This window comes from Belonocnema kinseyi, chromosome 9 (genome assembly GCF_010883055.1).
Source record: "Belonocnema kinseyi isolate 2016_QV_RU_SX_M_011 chromosome 9, B_treatae_v1, whole genome shotgun sequence".
NCBI lineage: Eukaryota > Metazoa > Arthropoda > Insecta > Hymenoptera > Cynipidae > Belonocnema > Belonocnema kinseyi.
Window position 1 is genome coordinate 15,320,427 of NC_046665.1, and position 15,250 is coordinate 15,335,676.

The window sequence follows — 15,250 nt, forward strand, 5'->3', positions numbered from 1 at the left end:
AGGACAAGATTATTGTAGTCATAGGGTTGTTGCGTGTATAAGAAGTTGCCCCATTTTGCAACCCGTAATACACCGGAGTTTGTTGGAAGATATTTGCGCAAGAGCCATTTTTGAATTGTCGCATTTTATTTGTCGGCCGCCATGATGAATTGACATAGGTGCAGATAGCATCACAATTTACCTTCCTTGACGCTGTACCCATAGGACGGCGTGAATCAAGAATCAAATCAGATGTGAACATATTGTGTATGTCCTGAGAATCTCAAGCAAGTAATCGTGAGGTATAGAGTGTCAGCCATAAAGGCGGACATTAAATCTGGGTAAACAAGTATGTTCTGATAAAACCTACCTAGGACCCATGCACACACGTGAGGTATTTGTACCAAAAGTTGTGCACCATATCCTGTTCAGGTGCTCGCCAGTTTTTCGACCTCCTTAACACCACTTGCTTCCAATTTCTTCTTGTTATTTATTTCCAGATATCCTCCAAATAATTAGTCATGTCTGCCATATCTGGAACTTCGAAAATCTTGTCTAATGTTTGGGCTTAACCGATTTCAAGATAAAACCGTTTTTCATCCACCTTTAAAAGCGTCATTTTATTTTTTTCTGGAGTTAACCTTGTTGTGTTTGCGCAGTCGCGAACTTAGGACAGCTAGTCTCTGCTTGAAGTTGTAATTTACTGCGTTCAACGTCGAATAGGCTATTCCATATTGTACGTTTTGTGAACAAATGATTCCCCTCAGGCAACTGTTAAGCCTCGAGGCTCTACTGCCTATTCTATATTAAATCAACCTGCCCAGTTTTCATTTTACTTTGCTAACCTCTTTTTCGATTCTTCGCTTCCATGCCCGAAAATACTCTTCCTTCAGTTTGGCGGTGTTGATACCTTGAGGTTTTGTTCTAAGCCCTAAAGTCGTAACTGCTGCAACCGCTGCACATTCGACAGCAGTCTTTAACTGCGTGATAGAATCCCGTTCCGTCGTTGTGATTCCGGAAACACACAAAAACACCTTCGGGATTACTATTATGTTACTTAAACTATTTTTCGGGATTTCATCGCATTTTTTCTTTGTGATCCAAGGTTTAAGTCAAGTGCCTACCACATGTTATCTATTTAATTAAACATCGAACAAGGGACGCATCCTGTCCTGCCCAGCGCATCTTCTTATTCAATTGATGCAAGTACCTTTTGGTCTTTTGTTCCATCGTCGGCTTTACTATTTGATTTAAATCAATCAAAACTCTCGTCGCAACATAAACTGAGCAATTCAAGCACCGGATGAATCTAGATGAACCTGGATGTTATTGTTTTTTCATATCCTGAAATCACCATAATCTTTTAAGGGATGTCTATTTTCCGCGATTGGTATTAATTTCGCCTCCCTGTTCCGCGTCTGTGGATTGTTTTTGCAGCGATTGGGGAAGCTTTCTAAATACATATCCTATTCGCAAAGAGTCTTATCCACTCAATAGAGAGAGCGTTTCTTCAGCCCGTGATAGTGGTTCCATCAAAATTATTGTCAACACCCCAAACTCCAGGGCGATTGACAGTATTTGACCACCCACTGTCGTAAATGATTCACAAAGATTCGAAACGTAAAGTCTATTTCATCGTCCACTTCAGGGACACGCCTTATATTGATTCAAAATAGACATGCACAATATAATCTAAATCTCATTTTTTTAAATTTTGAGTGCAATATGGGAGCATAAAGTAAAAGTTTTTGATTCGATTAAAAAAATGATGATCGTTCAATCCCCTTTTTTCGAAAAAAAAACGATTCAACCAAGATAATTTTGTTTAAGGATTTTTCATTTTAGTCGGCAAACTAAGCACAAGGAAAAAAACTTATAGTAACATTATTTAAACATTATTTATTTAATAAACTTACTGTGTGTCGTGAGATTGATGAGAGCTGAATCCGAACCATAGCTGTTGATAACTGTACAATTATAATTTCCGAAATACAAAGAAGCTGGTTCGAGAAAAATAATTGTGCTTATAACTCTTTCGGAATTATACTCTTCGTGAACAGTGAACGAGGTATTGTTGGGTGAAAAATTTAACTCACGTCCTGCGAATTTCCAAACGACTGAATCAGCCCTGGGTACCGATATGGCCACACACTTTACCTATGAACAAAGTAAGAAAAAATTGAAATGTCGATACTAAAGTATCAGCAAAACACAACAAACGGTGTACTATATGAATCTTTTAAACGCAGTAAGCTGTTAATAATGAGTTTCTTGGAGTAGAAAATTGTCTATTTTTTTACAAAAACCCTACTGGCCAACAAAATGTGATCTATGTGTCCACGAAATGGAAAGTGACGTTTCTGTAGTAGTTTCCATGCTAAATTGAAATCCGACCTTCATTTTTGGCCTACAAGTTCAGTCTTTGAAATCTCTTTTTGAAAAATAAGAAATCGCACTGAAAGTGGATGTATGCATGTCTTTGGACATAATGCGATATGATTATTTTGATGTATCTTCTTTAGCTGAATTCAAACAGACAAGCTGAAACGAGAGTAGAGAAATTTTCGAAAAAACTGAAAACGGAAGAATTTATTATCAATAAAATGTCCTTCCCATCTCCTGGATGACTAACCGTCTTTGAACCTCTCTTCAGATGTAAGGTTAATGAAATATGTACAAGGATCATATTTATTCGTTAAATTTTACAAAACTTAGTTCAGTAAACTGAGAAGTTGACGGCATTTAGTTACAATCTTACTTTCAGCCATATAAAATGAAATAGGGAAAATAGGGAAAATGAGAAAATATAATTTGTAATAAATTATAATTTGTTATTTCGTTCCTAACATAAAAAAATGATGAAAGTTAGAATATTCATGGAAACACCCAGAAAGCAAAGCGGTTATATGTTTCAGGGTAGCTGAGTCCAAATTTAAAGGTTATTTGACTCTGCAAGGTGACATTCCATTCATACCCTAAATAAAAAATTAAAACACTGAAAACTTTTCTCGACATAAATTGTTTGTATTCAGCGTCCAGTACACAGAACTTGTTAGTCATTCTTTGAGCATGACAATCAGTCTGTAGCACAAAATCCTGCTGCCTGGATAGATACTGCGACGATGACACCTGCCCCGAAGTGGAGTGAGGGTGTGAAGATGAAGCCGTAGTGTTTATAATAATTTTTTTCAAGGTTATGAATGGAATGCGACCTCGCCGAGTCAAATGACCTTTAAATTAGGACTCAGCGACCCTGAAAATATATAAGGGGGCATTCACAAAATACGCGATACATTTTTCAGGAACCTCTACCCCCCCCCCCTGCATGATATTTTTCCAATTGGTCTTAACATGGAAAATGATAATTCGGCAGACCCCCACCCACCCATAAATATATTATGTATTTTGTGAATGACCCCTAACCGCTTTGCTTACTGGGTGTTTCCATGAATGTTCCAACTTTCAACTTTTTTTTAGGTTACGAACGAAATGCGACCTGACCAACTCAGGCCAACCCCGGATTCGGTTTCAGCGACTCAAAAACGTGTAGAAATGTTTATCTCGACTGGTGGAGAATACCTTTTTTTCGTGTGCCTGTGTAATTAAACCATTGAATACAAATTATCAGACAGTTCGGTAAAATCAGATTTCGAATACCTGAAACTTGCTAAAATACTTACAATTATCATACAATTGATCAATGTAATACGATAATTATATTCAAATCGCACGCTTTTAACGACATTAAAAAAACGCTGCAGTAGGTTTCGTACCAGCTTACCTACGTTTAAACCTTGAAATATCTACAACAAAATGTAGGTCATAAAGTAAGAATACGTAAGAGCCGTCCGAAAAATTATCGGATTCCCGTTCCATCAGAATTTATCTTGTTATAACATTTTGTTAAAAAGGGCTCTTTTAAATTTATAGGAAGTGAGGAAACAAATTTTTCATAAAAATCTTGTAGGTTATCCTCACCTCGACATTTAAAATGATTCAATTTATAATACATTTTTCATAAGTATTACAAGTATTAGGCATGAAAAATTGAAAATTAAACAAATCTAAAATAAGTTTGAATTTGTGTAATATTTTGTTTAAAATTTTGTAAACTTAAAACCATGAATGACTATTTTTTTAATAATTTCAATTTAGCATAGACCTCTTATGCGTGTTTTGAATTTTAAATGAAGTAAAAATTCTCGAATCTTTAATTAGGCTTTGTTACATTTTGTATGTTATAATGTAAAAACTATAACTGTTTAACTAATAGAAGCTTTTCGATTCGAAGTGCTGAAAATTTTAATCTTTTACTTAAAAGTATTCAAGTTTGAAGAATTGGTATTTGTATCCATTCGTCATGTTTCCAGTGCCGCCCGATGTTTTACATCGCCCGTTTCCTCATACGTCAATTATTAAATACATTCTACTTCTAATCAGTAATTTAATAACTAATATTTATTTGGAAGACTATTTATTTATTCTTGTGATTTCTATTTATTGCGTGGAATTTTCTCCTATAATATGCAATTTTATTGATGATTTTTGTTTTTTTTTTGCTACTGATTTGACATTCAAAATGTGATTTTTTTACTACGTAAAAAAAGGGGTACTTTTTTAATTGGATGGATGAAATTTTTCGACGGTTTGGTATTTTTTCAAATGTGAGTAGAATCACGCGGATGGATATCAGTTACCCAGGCACGCTGGAGCTCACTTCAAACTGGCCGCGACACGGTTCAATGGTGCGGGCAAACATATGTCGGCCTCTACACGTTAAAGTGATAGGCGGCAAGTGAAAACGTTTCCGACCGTTATAACAGGTTTATGTGCATTTAGGATAAAACAAAAAATGGGACTGTTAATTTTTTTCGGTTGGCTAAAGGAAATGGATTGATTTAAGTGGGGCACTTCCTATACAGGCATTTTGATTAGCATTGTCTTTTTTTACATACTCGTTTAAGTGAATGTTCATTTAATCTGCGTATAGCGATTTGTTTGTTCAATTATTTAATTGTTTGAATAATGGATAAATAAATAACTAATAATTGATGTAGTTATTGAACTATTTCATTTTATTGATTTTATTTTATCTCAATCTTTGTACTTTACAACTCCATCTCAATGAAAAAAAATCGTACTGAGTTCGCATTTTAGCAAAGCTGATTCGAAATCTTTCTACCTGTTAAATGACGTTTCTCGTATCTCGGTGACAAATTTGTTTGTTTTTGTAAGAACAACAAATGTGAAGAAAATAACTGTTGACGAAGCGTATATTTTAAAGGTTTACTTTCATTTGTTCCTAAAGTCGCAAAACTGTCCGGAAAAAACGGGAAAAATTTACGAGAATTATTTGGATACTTGTGAATGGAGCCTGACTTTAAAAATTAAAAAATATAAAAAACTGTGGTCACTAGAATTGTTATTGTAAGAAAAAATGGTCTCCGGCTTCAATGGAAATATATCGAGAAGAATCAAGACTTAAAAGAAAGCGTTCAGTACATGAAAAAAGTTTGAAGGGTGGTCATTGCCTGGCCGCTCCTGATTCCTCGAAGACTTGAAAAAAGGGGTCTACTTCAGTAATGACTTTTCTCTCAGTTTCCCATAGAAAAAAATCGTAAATCTTGAAGAAGGCCGGACGATCCTGGTCACGCTGTACCCGTGGCTTGTGGAGACCTCTGACGCAGGCCCGTCATTTCAAGTTTTAGAGGGATAAGGAGCGGCTTAGGAGAATTGTAGGCATGGCTAGCTGGTATATGTGCTTCATAAAAGATTTTGCTTCACATTCGGATTAGGAAGGGAGGATCGAGTGATTCCTTTCGCAAGCTATAGATTATTGGATGCCGATTGCCTATATTCTACTACGGAGCAAGAATGTCTGGCAATAATATGGTCCATCCATTAATTTCGCCATTTCTTGTAAGGTTTTAAATTCAAGGTCATCACAGATCATAGCAGTTTAGGTACGATGGCTGCATAATTTGCAAATTAAACTGGTCTTTTGGCGCGTTGGTCATTAAAACTGTTAGAATACCGGTTCGAAATAATACATCGTAAAGCTATATGCGTTCAGGCCAAACTCTCTGATTGACCCAATTATCGAAGATACCGAAGCATGGAAATTAACAGTTCCAGTCGATAAGTGACAACAAGTGTTGACAGAAGTACATGCTGTACCTTAGAAACCAGGGATAATCCACACTGATAATGGCACGGAATTCGGCAATAAGATCATGATTGAATTAACTAGATTTTATGACATCCGTCGCTCCACCAGCCAGTAAATCATCCACAAGATAATCCGATCATTCGTTGATTCAATTCAGCAACAATGGGATGTTTATCTCCATGAATTTAGGTACGCCTACAATTCCACAGTCAATACTACCACGAAAGTAAGCTCAGCCCTTTTAAATTTTGGTGGTAATTGCGGCCGAAAGTCTCCGAGGAGAGGGGGAGAGCCCCGATAACATTCCCGAGCCCGATAGAGATAAATGGGTAGACGTATAGAACTCTAAAAGAATTGCGAGATCTAGTAACGCTTCATTTAGAACAGGATCATGACAAACAAACCCGCTACTATAATCGCCAAGCGATTTTAAATGCCAGGTAGGAGAAAGGGTTTTGAATCATTGGAGGATATTGTCCTCGAAGGAAAAGAAGATATCGGCGAAGTTTAACAAACGCTTTCACGGCGCTTTTCGCGTCATGGGAATACGCTCGCCTCTGATTTATGAGTAAGCAAATGATAATGGAAGGGCACTCGGCGCTTTTCATAGCAAAGACTTGAAACCATACGTTGCTCGTTAAATACGTCAATTATTTTTTATTTTATTTTTTATTTATTAACTTTTTTATTTACTGAATTTCTTTTAATTTTATACTATTTAGTGTTGTTCGCCCACTGCATGGCGATTGGTATGTTCTCTTTTTTTATTAGGTTATCCGAAGGATGTCTTCAGACCCCGGGGTCAGCTCTGGAGCTCCCAGGGTCCAAGGACAGCCATCATCGACCCTCAAGAAGTGGAGTACGCGTTGGAGGCCCTGACGAGGAGGGATCCAACACTTGGGGGCGTAGCCCTGCATCCCGTCATCCAGCGCGTGCTTCGGGAATTGGTCTGAGGTATCGCGGTCTCCAGGCCAGCGTCTTTCATCTACTCCCTAAGGTGAAGGGCACTATCTGATCTGGGGGGTGGCCCTTAAGTCAGCAGCGGAGGTCAGAGGAGATGTCATAGGGGCGGTCTACATCGCCCGAAGCGGTCCGGGAGACCTTCCTCGAGCGTTTCAGGGGGGCCTTTCTGAAACAGTCCCCCGGACTGTTTCAGATATATACAAAAAAAAGAAATATACATTCAGAATGGAAGACCAATATTTATATTACGCTCCTAAATGACCTCTCGTGAATTCATAACCGAAAGAATGAAATATATCTTAAGAATATAGCTATAACATGAAACGGGATCGAATTGAAAGAAAATCGACAATTGCGTGCGCATTAATGAATGAAAAAGAGAAGGGCTGAACGGGTTTGATGAATGGAGAGACCTACACGATACGAGGATGGATCGAGGAAGTGCACTCTTCACTCTGCACCGCTACGAGCAGCTGCTTTTGCGAGAACCCGAAAACAAACTCGGTACTCGTTCGAGAAAAATAGATAGCATTCCGTAGGTTTCAAATGAGATTCTTCTTTCTAGAAATGAATGTCCAGGATTTAGCAGAGGAATAATGCCTTGAGTGAAAAAAACATTATTAAGTGTAAAAGAAGATAATATGAGAATTTTAAATTATTTTAAATTGTGCAAGTGTTTTCACAGATTTTTAAACTTAAAAGTGACAACTTTTGAGAGCAGTGGATAAAGTTTTTATTCAACCCGTTTAACTTCGGGAGATTAAGAACCTGATACATAAGGTTCAAAAATAATGTGGAATACTTTTATTTAATTGAAATATGTGCCAGTGAAAATTTTTCATTTGTCAGTGTTCTACAATTTTAAGTAATCTGAGTAGGATTTTCAACCCGTTGTCATTCGGCAGATAATTCCTAAACAAATTCTCGATAGTAGAATGCTATAAAATCAAGTCAAAACGATTCACTAACTTAAATGGCGGATAAGGGAGTTGTTCAGAAAAGTTCTCAAAAGAAACATAAGAAATAGATAAAATTATCCAAATCCGTTTTAAAAAGCACCTCGAAAGAAACGGTAAAATGTAGTGATAACATGGTTCGAACCATGATCATTCGGACGATGCTGGTGGATCGAATGTTAAGACCAGAGAGAACACGACTGAGTCTTTGCTTATTCAAGATAGTTCGGTACGCGATAATACGAATGCATCCGAATTAACAAATAATGCACAAAATAGCGAACCTGACTCAGATCACGAGGAATATGATGAATTAATAAGTAGCATTCAAAAAGTACAGTTAGATGTACAGGAAACGATTTCCAACCAAAATAAAATCATCGAAAAAATCCGTAGAAATAGAGAAAAAATGTAAAGGCGGAAACCGAATTAAATAGTAGAATAAATTCATTTGCAGTAACACTTACCGATAAAATAGATAGGCAAGTGAATTCCCAAAGGGAAATTTGTAATGCAGAGGGAAAATACTTAGACGAAAACATTGTTGATGTAGAAAAGAAAGTCGACGTTTCAAAGAAAACTACTGATGAAATACATTTAGGCCAAGCAAATTTGCTTATTACTAATATGCAAAACTGAAAACGATTGCAAGATCTAGAAGATCAACAAATGTCAGAATTCCTTGGTTAAAAAATTATCCTGTTCTAAAGTTTTCTGGCACAAGCCATGAACGTCCTATAATGTTTTGAACGACTTTGAACAATACATTGAAGCTTTAGATGTTAGGGCATACGATTTTAATTTTGTGATTCAATCTTGCTTAGAAGGTATGGCAAGAGAGTGGTGGAATATTGTTCGTGAAAATATAAGTGATGACCTTTTATCATTTAAATCAATGTTCATAAAAAAATGTTAGAATGAATTTTGCAATTAAAATGATAAACAATGCTAGAGACTTAACTCCACCACCCTCTAAAAGTGAAATAATAACCTGTCTATCGAGACATTTCACAGAGGATATCAAGGCCGATTTTGTTATTCTGAACATGAAAACTTGCAACGAATTTATAGAGTTTCTGGAATCTTTGGATCACGCTGGACCACTGAATTATAAGGAACAATATTTACCACGAAATAGTTCGGTTTAGGACCAAAACCTTTATGAAAAAAGGAATAATTATCGCCATGATAGCCGGAATAATTTTAGAGAAGATAATCGGTATTATAATCAAGCCAAACCCCGAAGTTATCAAAATAATTACGAGAGCAAAAATCGAAGATCAAATTATGAAAACAATAGGTCACCCTATGACAACTGCAGACGAAGTATTTAATATTATCAAAATAAATCATTGAATATAATAAATTAATAAACAGAAATAAAAATTATTATAATCGTGGGTTTCATGACGAAAAAAATAAAGGTTTTTATAACAGACAAAATCGAGATGATTTCGAGGGTAGAGGTCACGGTTACCAAAGTCAAGGGTTTGAAAACCGCCAAAATCGAAGTATTGACAATCGGGAATCAGGTTATAATGCTTTCGACGATTGGCCTCGTAAATATGAATCAAATCGTGGTCAGTGGTTAAATGGTCAAAATTTTGCAAACTCAAACACACAAAATAATTATCATGTTAAACCTTCGAATGTTACCGTGGAAAATGGAACTTATAAGCGTGAAAATAACGGCCTAGGAAATGTAAGCTCTGGAATTAGGCAAGATGGACAGAGAAATGGTAGAAATAATTTAAGTCAAAATGATCAGCAAAACAGTACTTTGCGTAATAACTACGGTGACAGGCAAACACGTAGCTTGGAACAACAATGTATGTACAATGATTCTCTAAGTAGTAGAGATGATTCGGGAAATGCACGAGCCTCGATTTGATAAAAAGCTACGCGATTGAGGTAACATGTGTTTCAGAAAACTTTTTTCAAAATAATTATGAGAAATTAAGAAAATGCGAATTATTACCAATAGTGGGAACAAGCATTGTAGGAGCTACTGGGGACAAACCTGTAAAATTAAAACATTAGGTCTATGTGAATTTTAAATTGAATTGAAAGATAAAGAAGACTATTAAGATTGAATTTATGGACGAGGATCCAAAGAGAATAAGTTTGATATTTAATCCCGAATATTCTCACAAAGAGAAATATTTGATGTGCTTGGGAAAATATTTAGTTGCTGAAGAAGTTCACCCCAATGTCATAAAAGAAATTCACCACATTGAAACGTATGATGATGCTCAAAATCGATTCGCGCTAACTGATGATGAAATTAAAGAAAAAGTAGCTTAATGCACTGCTCTAGAGCCGAATCAAAAAGAAAGATTTTTCAAATTAATACAGCGATATAAAAAAGTTTCCTCAAAAAATCCGCGTAGGTTCGATGTATACAAACACGAATTACAAATCGACGACAAAAGACCGTTCTTGATGCGAACCTATCCCATGTCAATATTTCTTAGGGATAAGGTGAATAAGGAAATTGAAACCTTGCTCGAATTGGGAATTATACAAAGATCAAACAGCACTTATATCAATCCGCTAGTTATCACGACAAAAAATATGGGTCGATTCGAATCTGTTTAGATGCGCGAGAACTAAACGATTAAATGACGAACGATTATGAATATGCAGAACCAACGGAGGTTCTTTTTCAAAGATGTTCAGGGACGAAAGTAATGTCAACATTAGATTTAGTTAGCAGCTTCTGGCAAGTGCCACTTCACGAAAATTCAATGAAATATACTTCATTTTTACGCGAAGGTAAATAATAGGAATTTAGGGTCACGCCTTTTGGATTAAAAACAAGTACGGCGGCACTTGTAAGGGCATTAGACTTCGCTTTTAGAGGAATTGGAAATTTTATAATAACCTTCATCGATGATATACTATGTACATCTCAACACTTGAACCATCTTGAACTTCTTTTTCAACGCCTACAGGATCACAACGTGACGGTCAACTTCGAAAAATCTATTTTTTTTCGTCCTGAACTAAAATTCCAAGGATACATTTTGACACCTTTGGGAATAAAAGCGGATCCTCCAAAAATAAAAATAATTCATGAATTTCCAACGCCAAGAAATTTGAAAGAATTGAGATGTTTTCTAAGGTTGATAAATTCCTACACAAAATTTACCAACGGACATGCTCAAGAAATAGTACCACTTCTTGAATGGCTAAAAGTAGGAAGCAGATGGATTTGGGACCTTGAAAAATATGATTCATTCAAATAAATGAAGGGATTGTTTTGTTTATTCGTTATTCTCACTTACCCCGATTTAAGTAAATCCTTTTATTTAGAAACTGATGTCAGTGATGTAGCAACACTAGCAATCGTGTGGGCTCTAATAAAATTTAGATCCTATGATTTGGGTGCCAAATTGATCATTCGAACTGATCATAAGGCACTTACTTTCTTGAACACCTGCAAATTGGTAAGCGGAAGGCTCGCCCGTTGGATTATGGCGATTTAAGACTACTGGTTTGAAATACAACATATTGAAGGACGAAACAACGTAGTTGCGAATATTTTGAGCAGAATACTATCCCATGAATCAGGATATCTGTTTGACTGGAACGAAGGAAAGATCTTCCTATACGCATTAGCAAAAAAAAACCCTCGTCGGAGCTTCAAAAACGATTAAAGAACTTCATTCAAGAGCTACCTAAAATCTACCTAAAACCCAAAGAAGGAAAGAAACTTTGTCTAACCAGCAGGAATACCACGAATTATATGTTCACGTAGGTGCTCAACGAGTTTTCAGGATGCTAAATGAGTACTTTTATTATCCTTATTTTGCTAAAACAATTAGAAGGAGATTAGCAAGTTGTGATTTGTGTCAGAAGAACAAAGTCATCAACCAAACTTGTTATTTAGAAATGAGAAACTACGCTCCAAAAAAAACCTGGGGAAATCCTCTCAATCGATTTCTATGGGCCTGTGCCAGCTATTAAAGGTGGTTTCAACTATATTTTGTCCACTGCTAATGCTTTTAGCAAATATGTCAATTTATACCCAATAAGGAGGAGCACAGCCAAGGCTGCAGTCAATACAATTTTCAACGATTATGTTCAGAAGTTTGTAAAGCCTGAGAGGATTGTAACAGACCACGGAACCCAGTTTACTTGTGAGCAATGGCTGCATAAACTGAAGGAGGAAGGAATACAAGCTATATTTTTATCAATCCGTCATCCACAGATCAATAATGTTGAAAGAATCCACAGAGAACTGTCGAGATTCTTCAGAACTCTTATTGAAGACAGAAATAACTCTTGGTGGAGTTGGATAAGAATCACCGAATATTGCTTGAATGAAACTCACCATGAGAAAACGGATTTTACCCCAATTGAGATTCGCGCTCGAACATAATTGCACCTCGCGCTTGGATATTTATTGTTTGCATTTGGAATTCTTGAATAAAACTTTATCAAAAAGATCTCTTTTAGATGGCAGTATTTATATGCGTCTTCATATTCTGAATTGTCTCGCGATGCGCGCTCGATTTCCGACAGACATTTGTAAACAGGTTTTGTTGAATCTTTTTTTTCTCTCGTAACTTTCGTCGTTTCTCCACACATTGTAATTTTATTTTTTTATTTTCAATGTTATTTTTCACAAATGAAACAAAAAGTACGCATCCTATCATGAAGTGATTCTTAACGAAATTGTAGATCTTTTTTCGGATAACAATTTTGGTTGATTCATCTTTTTTCTTATCCTACAGTTCGTCCACAAAATTGAATTTTTGATTTATCATTATTTTTTGTGCAATCAAAATTGGAATTTTTCATTTTTCAAGGAAATCCAAAAATCTGTTATGATAATTTTGTAGGGCTTTCAAAAATAAATGTTTTTCTTCTTTTGACTTTTTTTCATATCGTGCGTTTTTTGGCTTAAAATTTTGATTTTTGGTTGATTTAAAAATGTTTGAAAACGCTATAACTCTAAGAATTTTCTTTTTATCGAAAAAAGTCATTTAGATAAATTGTGTTTTTTTTATACTGTAATATCCGCACATAGAATTTTCAAATTCAGAAAAAAGTCGTCTCAAAAATTTTCAAAATGCGCTCAGTTTTTGAATTTTTATCCAAAATGGCTGGTTAACGAACTGGTCCTTTTTTAGGTCCTAAAAAAAGTGTGCCAAAGATGGATTTGATCCGTTAATTCTTTCGAGAGTTATCGTGTTTACGGACGGACGGAAAGACGCCATCGTTAAAAACCTGATTTTCGGATTCAGGGGGTTTCGAAACGTAGAGATCCGTTGAAAAACTGTGATGTCAAATTTGGAACAATTCTAATACTTTCTTAATCATAAATGATGAGAATGTAAAAAGAGCGTGGGAAAGTTGGATAAAACTACCTCCACTAACTCCCAATATAGGATACGAGAAAAAAAATGAGATGACCTACAAGAACATTGTCTGAAAACCAAAAAAAAAAAGAGCGGAGATATTTAATCGGACCCACAAGCTTATTAAACTAAAAGTCGGTGACAACGTACTACTGAAAATGTTGAACAGATCTGACAAAGAAAACAAGATCTTAGCCAAATTTCTGCAAATCTACGACGGGCCATTCGAGATAAAAGAGGAAGTAAAACCAGGCACGTTTATCCTGTAAGACACTGAAAGGGAAGAAGAAAAGGGCATGTACCATACGCAAGACCTGAAAAGATACATCAGAAGAGAAGAACCATTTGGAAATTGTGTAAACCTTACAAAAATAAGTAAAAACAATTAAATAAAAAAAATTAAGTCCTAAACAGTCAGATTTAAATCAGTCAGGGTTAGACGTTCAGGATTAAATAGAGGAATTTCTTAAATATAAAAATATCTAGAAGGATTAGGCCGAAGATTTGAATTTAAAGTTGGACGAAACGCTACTTTAATTTTTAAAAACAGAAATTCTCCTATCGCTTTTGTGATCCCACATGTTCGTTCTTATCATTAGAAACCAATCAAAAATTCATTTATAATTAGAATATCTAATAAAATCTTTACTTTCAGATTTAATACTCTATTAGGAGTGGTTCCGATGAAAATATTTGGGACCAATTTCCTGAACAGAGAAAATTAATTCCGTCGAGAAATCGAACAATTTTAGATACATTTCTATAACTACGATTTAGCGACACAATGAAATTTAAATCATTGGAGAACTTTTACAAAGAATCAAATTTTACCTAAAAACAAATGTTTTGAAAAATAAATAACGTCTGAAAAGAAGAAATTATGTTACAAGGAGGACCTTCCTCAAGTGGTCCAGGAGGACTTTCCACGAACGGTCCATGAGGACCTCTTCGAACCCATGTTCCTTAACGCGATGCTTCCGGATACAACGAGATGGGCGGGTGATTTCAAGCGGTAACTCAATTGCCACAGCACCTGTCATGATTGAGAAGACGACCCCAAAGGTTAAAATTGTTTAATATGCCATGTGGGCGTGGAGCGGTTCACTGTCCTTTGTACCTTGTCGCAACTGTGGAAAAAAGGACATGTGGCAATGGTACCCAGAACCCCTCACTCTTCTTTGTGAGACCTACTGCCAGAAGGACACTCGCCACCGAGGCTGCGCCTTTTGCAAGCAGAGTGGTTTCAGCCACAAGGGATACTAGGGAAGGACCCCAAGTAACAATCCTTTCCTGCTGCCAGGAGTGATATCACGTAAATTTCTCCTGCTCTTCCTTCCATCTTCTCTCTCGTCCAGGACGTTGTTTTCTTGTTTGATTTTGTTTAGTGTTGTTTTCTTTCGTGAATGTTGCATGTGTCTCACTGAACTCCCGTAATCTTGATGATTTGGATTTCAGATTATCCTTTCATTTTTTAAATTCTTTTGCGACAATTAGTCTTTTGATTTCTTGTTGGTTATATTTTTAGTCGACATACATCGACTGTACTTAATTTGATTTTCTTTTGACTTCCTAGAATTTGAACATAAGAGTGTGAAGTTCCGCTTTGGGGTGGACAGGCGCAACCGTAGGTTGTTCACCGAGTGTAGAATGTGGATGAAAATCCCGCATTCCAGATTCTGTAACTAGCAGTGCGATTCAAAGCTCACCGCCTTGGATTTGTCGCAGCACCACTTTTACCATCTCTTGGGTATGTGGGTCCCGCAATCTACCTCCATTCGCAATGACACTGCGACAGCGCAGAAGTTACATCTAGATTC

The 15,250-nt window shown here is 36.2% G+C and overlaps 2 protein-coding genes across 10 annotated transcripts in view; one reads left to right on the forward strand and one right to left on the reverse strand.

Annotated features, from left to right (window-relative positions):
• LOC117179929 overlaps positions 1-15,250 on the forward strand; it is a 1,200,486-nt gene that overhangs the window by 409,370 nt on the left and 775,866 nt on the right. The window lies entirely within an intron of this gene.
• Positions 1-15,250, reverse strand: part of LOC117179928 (irregular chiasm C-roughest protein-like) — a 164,437-nt gene that overhangs the window by 93,971 nt on the left and 55,216 nt on the right. Inside the window, exon 7 of the mRNA XM_033372153.1 lies at positions 1,896-2,136. Coding sequence (XP_033228044.1) covers positions 1,896-2,136 — 241 coding nt within the window. The remainder of the gene's footprint in view (positions 1-1,895; positions 2,137-15,250) is intronic.